We start from the raw sequence: 7,469 nt of genomic DNA, 5'->3' as shown, positions 1-7,469 counted from the left end.
AGAATGCAAAGCTCTACACGGTACAGCTAGGTGCTGGAGAACTGACTACCCACATGGCAGCTCACAACCATCTGTAACTCCAGCTCCAGGGATCGAAGCCCTCATACAGACATGTATTAAGGCAAAACGCTAACGTGCGTAAAATAATAAAATGAATGGGCCAGCTATCATTGAATCAGAAGTAGTTGCAGAGGAGGGGCAGCGAAAAGATTTTAAGATCCGGAGGCAGTAGAGATCTGCATTGAAATAGTATTTGCTAGACGCGATAGTGCTGTCGCACATAGGCGCTCACCTGTGACTGCATGCACAAGGTCAAGTCAGCGAGAGTCCCAGCGCACACGTAGGAAGACTCATGTAGACCCCTAACTGAGGAGCTACTGGAAGTTGGTGGCTGCTGGGGAAGACACAGTTTTTGCTTGTTGTTGTTGTTGTTGTTGTTGTTTTCTTTTTAAAAGAATTCCTCCCCAGAGACGCAACATTTATTATTTGTGTACATTTGTGGGTTCATGTATTTTACAACATACATGTGGCCAGAGAACTTGGGAGAGTCAGTTTTCTTCTTTTGAAGTGTGGTTCTCTGGGGGATCAGACTCAGATAGTCAGGTTTGATGAGCCATCTTGACAACTCTATTGGTTTTTTTTTTTTTTTTTGGTTTTTCGAGACAGGGTTTCTCTGTGTAGCCCTGGCTGTCCTGGAACTCACTCTATAGACCAGGCTGGCCTCGAACTCAGAAATCCTCCTGCCTCTGCCTCCCAAGTGCTGGGATTAAAGGCGTGCTCCACCACCGCCCGGCCTCTATTGGTTTCTTAACCGTAAACCTAACTAAGTTAAAGGGATCTTTGGGATCCTGCGTATAATAGCAATGTAACTATCACTATGCACCTGGCTCCAGCCCCCAAATCTCCTTCCTTCCTTCCTTCCTTCCTTCCTTCCTTCCTTCCTTTCTTTCTTTTTTTTTTATTTTTTGGTTTTTCGAGACAGGGTTTCTCTGTGCAGCCTTGGCTGTCCTGGAACTCACTCTGTAGACCAGCCTGGCCTCGCCAAATCTCCTTTCTATTCCTCAAACTGCCTCAAGTTGATTCCACCTGTTGGAGGAACTACAAGGAACTCCCACTGGGTTTCAGCTTCAGAGTCACCTTAAAGAGGCTCTCCCTACTGAAATTCTACTGATTCAGTGTGAACTTTAATGTCTGTTACCTAAATAGCTAGAAACCTTGTCACTTTCTTCTCTTCTGTACCTGTGCCTAGACTAGCACTTTTTTGTTTGTTTTGTGTCTCTCTCTGTGTGTGTGTGTGTGTGTGTGTGTGTGTATTTGAGACAGGGTCTCTACATAGCTCTCGATGCTGGACCAGGCTGGCTTCAGTCTCACAGATATCTGCCTGCCTCTGCCTCCTGTGCTGGGAGTAAAGGCTTGTACCACCACAGAAATAGCACCTTATTAGTAATAGATACCCAATAAACATTTATTGGATGAACAAACTTGTAGTGTCATCTTTTCCCCAATATACTCTAAGCACCCTTTGATACACAAACCCACTTTTAAACCCTGATGCTTCCCTGAGCGAAGCTCTTACACATCCCAGAATACCTTAAATCCACACCTCCGTGCCCAGCTGCACCCTTATTTTCAAAAAGGCTGCCTTTCAAAAAGGCAGATTCTGTAGGGCAGGGCCTGCGCCTTTAATCTGGGCCCCACCTGCTCTGGTCAGACAGGTTTGGAGACACAGGCAAGAGGAGGGAGACTGGGAAATACCTGCAGAGCCAGCCAGGAGCTAGGCAGTTCCTTTCCGGAGATCCTCCACCTCTCTGCAGATGTAAAGTAAGAGGGTATCATGGGTCCAAAGGGCAGGGGTAGGAGGGGCCCTAGAAGTGAATGAAGAGAAGAGCCCTATCCAGAAGCAGTGAGCTGGAGGGTGGCAGGGAAAGAAAGACGAGAGGAAGACATGGGAACAGCCTCACTAGAGCCCAGAGGTTGAGAGGAGCCCAGCCCAGCTGAACTGGGTGAGACTGGCAAGGGGAAAGTTTGGAAAATGTCTGGCTTCTGGAATGGAGACTAAGGAACTGAGTGGCTACTGGTGTCTGTTGCCAAGAGTCCAGGCGCGGATCTGCAGGGCAAAGGGCAGGTGGAAGGGGGAAGGGCTGGTTTCTCTATAGGATGATTCTTCGTTGTAAAGAAACTAAGCCCAGTCCCAGACACCTCAGCTTCCCATTCCAACGCTAGGGTGGCCATGAAGCCAGGAGTTTTGGTGGAGAGCTTAGAAGGCAGGTGTGGGCATAAACTGAGGTCACAGGTGCCAAGACTATCCCCCTGATTCACCCTTGTCCTGCTGGATGACATTTATTTTGAAAGCGATCCTCCATTTCACTCCTCTGCTGCTCGCCTCTGTGTTTCAACACCTTCCTCCACACTGTGTTCTCCCTAGAGTCCCATGAGGCCGGCTGCTCTGGGGAGTTCTAGGTCTGAGAAACTGTCCTGGGGCCAGAAGACAAGGGATTTTCACAGAACTTCCCCTACTGTCTATAGAATGACATCGCCTTGTGGTAGATCTCAGTACTGAAGCCCTCACAATGGCAGAACCGGAGACACTGGCCCTGCTGGACTTGAAGGAAACCAAGATTCCAGAGAAGAGCCCACCACAGGCTTTAGTCCAGCAGCCAGAGGAAGAAGGTGGGATTGAGTCCCCTGGAGCTGAGTCCCTCAGAGTGGGGTCTTCAGTAGGGTCTCCTATAGTCAGAGAGGGGCCCGAGGATGGTCCAGACAGCACAATAAGTGAGGCTGCCACCTTGCCCTGGGGAACTGACCCCCATCCCAGCGCCCCACTTCCGGATCCCCCGGGCTGGCGAGATATTGAACCAGAGCCTCTAGAGTCAGAAGCACCTACTAAATTGGAGGAACCACTCAAAGATGATGCCAGCCTGCTCCCGGAGAAGTCAGTTAGGGCCTTCGTGCCCATTGACTTACAGTGCATCGAGCGGAAGCCGGAGGAGCGCATCCTGCATCGTGAGGCTGGCCCGGGCGAGCTCAGGAATTTCCTGCCAGCCCGACTCAGCCACCCTGAGCCTCCAGAGTGCAAGTGGGCTGAGGCAGTTGTGAGACCCCCTGGCCGGTCCTGCGGGGGCTGTGGAAGCTGTGGAGGTCGTGAGGCACTGAGAGCTGTAGCCTCGGTGGTGGCCGCCCTCATCTTCTTCCCCTGCCTGCTGTATGGAGCATACGCCTTCCTGCCTTTCGATGCCCCGAGGCTGCCCACCATGAGTTCCCGCTTGGTCTACACCCTACGCTGTGGGGTCTTTGCCACCTTCCCCATCGTGCTCGGTGAGTCTGGGCCCGCGGAGAAGGGCTACCTGGGAAGTGGACTAGTGAGGTTTGGATTGGGTGGTTTCTCTTTATTGTGCTGGAACCAGTCAGGGCCTCCCGAACCTGCCACTCTGTCCTGTCTCCTCCAGGGAACTCTTGTGTCTACTCTGTAGCCCTGACCCCATCGCAAACCTCCTGCCTTTTTCTGACCCCATGCTTCTTCCCTTGCCAGGGCTCCTTGTGTATGGGCTGAGCCTGTTGTGCTTTTCTGCCCTTCGGCCCTTCGGCGAGCCACGGCGGGAAGTGGAGATCCACCGGCAGTACGTGACCCAGTCTGTGCAGCTCTTCATCCTCTACTTCTTTAACCTGGCTGTGCTTTCCACCTATCTGCCCCAGGACACCCTCAAGCTGCTCCCCCTGCTCACCGGTCTGTTCGCCATATCTCGGTGAGTAGGGGCTGGGGTGGCCATGGCTAGGGTAGGCAGGAGGGACGTCATGATCCCAGATCCTCCAGGGACTGGAGACCTGAAATCAGGATGGGAGTCGGGGGTGGGGTGTTTCTGGATATACACCATGCAGTGATGAGCCTGCTCTGTCTCTTGAGCTGCACTGGGTGCTCAGCTCCTCTCTCCCTTTTAGAAGTTGGTCTCAGCGCCATGTCAACAGGGAGCTTTGACGTACATATTTTGGTACAGTGTTGAATCCATTGCCTCACGCATCTAAGCACAGCCCCACAAACTTAACCTCATTTGTCATTTAGTGTGTCCACTGAAGCTACTCTAGTCTGTAACTCTCCATCCAAATAGCTTTAAGAACTGGCCTCTAACTGAACACAGCGTTTCTGTGAAACGTTTCTGTGAAAATGTGGAGCGTTTTCTGTTTTACCTTGTTTGAGATAGTCACCATCTCATGTAACCTGAACACAAGCTCTTGGCAATCCTCCTGTCTCAGCCTCTCAAGTGCTGGGATCCCCACCACACCCCTTTCCAGTTTTAAGAGTCCTAATGGCTAGGAAGTTTTTCCTTAGGGCTAACAACTGCCCTAGAGCTGATGGACTGGCTCACTCTGGCCTATGATCCCAGTATTTGGGAAGCTGAGGCAGGAGGGCTGCCAAGAGTTCATGTCTGTCTGAGCTGCTCAGTGAGTCCCAGGCCGGCTAGCACAACACAGCTACGACCTTGTCTCAAAAAAAAAAAAAAAAAGCAAGTGAATGAACTGCCCCAACCCTGACCTTCACGAATCAGAAACTGGACTACACAGACTAGTTCCTGCACTTAAACAGCCCCCTCTAGTGGTTGAATGGCTCTGATGCCTTTGCTCTCTGGGTAGGAATCTGCTTGTCAGTGAGCAGAACCTTGGTTAAGAGCACTGACCTCTTCACCCAGAGGTCAGTTCACTCTCATGGAATCTCCTTCTCCCTTGCCCCCCACCTTTTTTTCCATTCGATTTGGAGTCACCAGTGAATTTTATTTTATTTCATTGAGACAGGATCTCAATATGTAACCCAAACAGGACTGAAAATATGTAAATCAGGCTGGTCTCAAATTCTCAGCAATCTTCTTGCCTCAGTCTACTGAATATTGAAAGTGAGCTTTTGTTTTGTTTTGTTTTGTTTTGGGACAGGGTCTTTACATAACCCTAGCTGTCCTGGAATGCACCGTGTAGACCAGGATGGCCTCAGACTCACAGATTTGCCTTGCCTCTGGCTCCTGAGTGCTGGGATTAAAAGTCTGTGCCCCACACCCAACAGGATCTTGTTTTCTTTATCCACAAATATAGAACACAGTGGAGCTAAGAATGAGAACGGAGCTCGGTGTGCAGGGCTGTGGTTCTGAGCAGTGCTGTGCTCAGGCAGAACTGGCACATTTTGGAGGCCATACGGGGCAACACAGTGAGATTCTGACTCAAATGCTAATCAAAAAGTAACAAGCAAAACAGTTGAGAGTAAGGGGAGACACTGGGTTAGGGATGTACCTCAGTTACTGGAGTTCATGCCTAGCAGATAGTCGGCCTGAGCTTCAGTCCCCGGCACTACAGGTAGAGCACCTGGTAACCCCTTCATTTGAGGACCAAGGCAGGCCTAGGGGAGCTGGGGATGTTGTTCGGTGATAGAACACTTGCCTAGCTTTGTGAAGCCCTGAACCACAAATGACTTTTTGTTAGTATCTACAAAACAGAAACGACTCAAGAAACCATAGCGCTGGATGGGAGTTAAGGAGAAGGTGGGAATAAGAAAGGGGGGACAGTATGAAAGGTGAATTGTCATTGAGCTCTCCGTCATTTAAATGAAAATTTAATTGTAATTAAATATGAAATTAGCTCTTACTCCCTCCCCTGCGGGTCCTCTGTGCCCCTTGCTCCTCCCCCTTCCCTTCCCCCTCTCTTCACGTGGCCATGACCAGCCTCTACCTCTACTTTCTGCGCTAGCTGTCTCTCTCTTTCTCTCTCTCTCTCTCTCTCTCTCTCTCTCTGCTACCCTCCTGGCTTCCCTCTCCATGCCCTGAATAAACTCTATTCTATGCTAAAAATAAATAAATAAATATGAATTAAGTTTGCCAACTTAGGATGGGCAGTAGTGGCACATGCCTTTAATCCCAGCACTTGGGAGGCAGAGGCAGGTGGATTTCTGAGTTCGAGGCCAGCCTGGTCTTCAGAGTGAGTTCCAGGACAGCCAGGGCTACACAGAGAAACCCTGTTGGGGGGGGGGTGCGGAGTTTGCCAGCTTAAATGTTAACTAGTAAGTAGAAGACAGAAGTAATAGTCTCACATCAGAGATATGGGAAAGCAAATATTGGGAGCGTACATATAAACTGGGTGTTTGGAGCAGCAACAGCCTTGTCAGCCCTTCCCATCTAGTCTCCCACTGTCTGCTCTTGACAATTGTCTGGGCCCTTGTTCTGTTTCCACAGGCTGATATACTGGCTGACCTTTGCTGTGGGCCGCTCCTTCCGAGGCTTTGGCTACGGGCTGACTTTCCTACCACTCTTGGCCATGTTGGTGTGGAACCTTTATTACATGTTTGTGGTGGAGCCAGAGCGCATGCTCACTGCCTCCGAGAGCCGCTTGGACTACCCTGACCATGTCCGGTCTGTTTCCGACTACAGGCCCCGCTCGTGGGGCTGAGCCACCTAGAGCTGTGCAGGGGGCTTTCAGCACTTCCCTGGAACAATTGCAGGCCTGGCCTTTGCCCAGGCAATGGACCTTTGACGCGAGGAACCTTGCTACTTCCCCACTGAGGCTCCAGCAGGGCCCAGACACCCCTATTCTCTCCTAGCTGCTGCTTTACCCCAGAGGATGAGAGCCCAAGGGAGAGAGTGGACAAGCACACTGCCTTCTTGGGCAGCTTCCCACCATGGCACAGGGGCTATGGCTGGATGGTTATCTCCCTCCCTAGCTTCTTGTGGGTCAGGAGTGCAGAACCACAGCCCAACCTGAACTGTCTGTGCCAGCTGTCTAGGTGAGAGTTAAGGAGAAGGAAAAACTGCCTAAGCCCAAGAGTAGAAGTTGATGGCCTATCAGATGCTTGGTGAAAACTCTTATAGGGGGCCTGGGTTCAGGACCCGCTACCACTGGCCTTAAGACTCTTTTGCCTCAGTCAAGACTGTTATATACAGCTGTTGTCTTCCCTTTCCCAACCTACATGGGTCCTTGTAAACTTCTACTTTGTAAACTTCCAAGAAGTCCCACTGTAAGAGGGTTGGGGCATAGAGATAAAATCTCCAAAAGAACTGTGTATGAACTCACATGGCGGCTAGGAAGGCAGAGCTGTTAGCCCAGGATATATATCTGTGAGTATGTAATAAATCACTGCCAGTCCCCTTTGGCTCTTCCTTTCTGCTACCCTGCCCCCCTGACTCCCAGCCACAAGTTACCTCCTAGCACCAAGGGGTACAAGGTGGCTGACAGGAGCCTCGAGGAGAGACCATGAGGACTGGTGAGAAACTGCCTTCCAAGCCCCTCCCTCTTCCCATTTGTAGAAACTGCCCCAAACCAGCTCAACAGCACTCACATATAAAGAGATTGGAACCTGGGCTAGAGAGAAGGCTCAGCGGGTAAGAGTACTTCCTGCTCTTGCAAAGGACTCTGGTTCAATTCCCAGTACCCACTTGGTGGTTTACAGTTCCATGGGATCTAGCGCCCTCTTCTGACCTCAGTAAGCACCTCCTCCACCC

At 50.8% G+C, this 7,469-nt stretch overlaps 1 protein-coding gene across 2 annotated transcripts; it reads left to right on the top strand.

Moving 5' to 3' along the window:
* Positions 1-1,746: 1,746 nt before the first annotated feature.
* On the top strand, positions 1,747-7,113 carry Tmem79 (transmembrane protein 79). Of its 2 annotated transcripts, none has more exons than XM_028753327.1 (4): positions 1,747-1,821; positions 2,527-3,315; positions 3,530-3,743; positions 6,207-7,113. In XM_028753327.1, exons 2-4 carry the CDS (start codon positions 2,571-2,573, stop codon positions 6,418-6,420), a joined length of 1,173 nt encoding a protein of 390 aa, XP_028609160.1. In that variant the 5' UTR covers positions 1,747-1,821; positions 2,527-2,570; the 3' UTR covers positions 6,421-7,113. The 2 variants fall into 2 exon arrangements, with proteins under 2 accessions (XP_028609160.1, XP_028609159.1); XM_028753326.1 differs by having other exon boundaries at positions 2,426-3,315.
* Positions 7,114-7,469: the final 356 nt, after the last annotated feature.

The sequence above is a fragment of the Grammomys surdaster genome, unplaced genomic scaffold (assembly GCF_004785775.1).
Source record: "Grammomys surdaster isolate TR1022 unplaced genomic scaffold, NIH_TR_1.0 125946, whole genome shotgun sequence".
Classification (NCBI taxonomy): Eukaryota; Metazoa; Chordata; class Mammalia; order Rodentia; family Muridae; genus Grammomys; species Grammomys surdaster.
The sequence above is the reverse complement of the archived record's forward strand: the minus strand, read 5'-3'. Positions and strand labels throughout refer to the sequence as shown.

Excerpts from the sequence above, each read along its gene's own strand:
- Tmem79 (XM_028753327.1), top strand. The coding sequence starts at position 2,571 with ATGGCAGAACCGGAGACACTGGCCCTGCTGGACTTGAAGGAAACCAAG. Across the intron at positions 3,316-3,529 it reads CACCTTCCCCATCGTGCTCG|GGCTCCTTGTGTATGGGCTG; the intron begins GTGAGTCTGGGC and ends TTCCCTTGCCAG. Across the intron at positions 3,744-6,206 it reads GGTCTGTTCGCCATATCTCG|GCTGATATACTGGCTGACCT; the intron begins GTGAGTAGGGGC and ends CTGTTTCCACAG.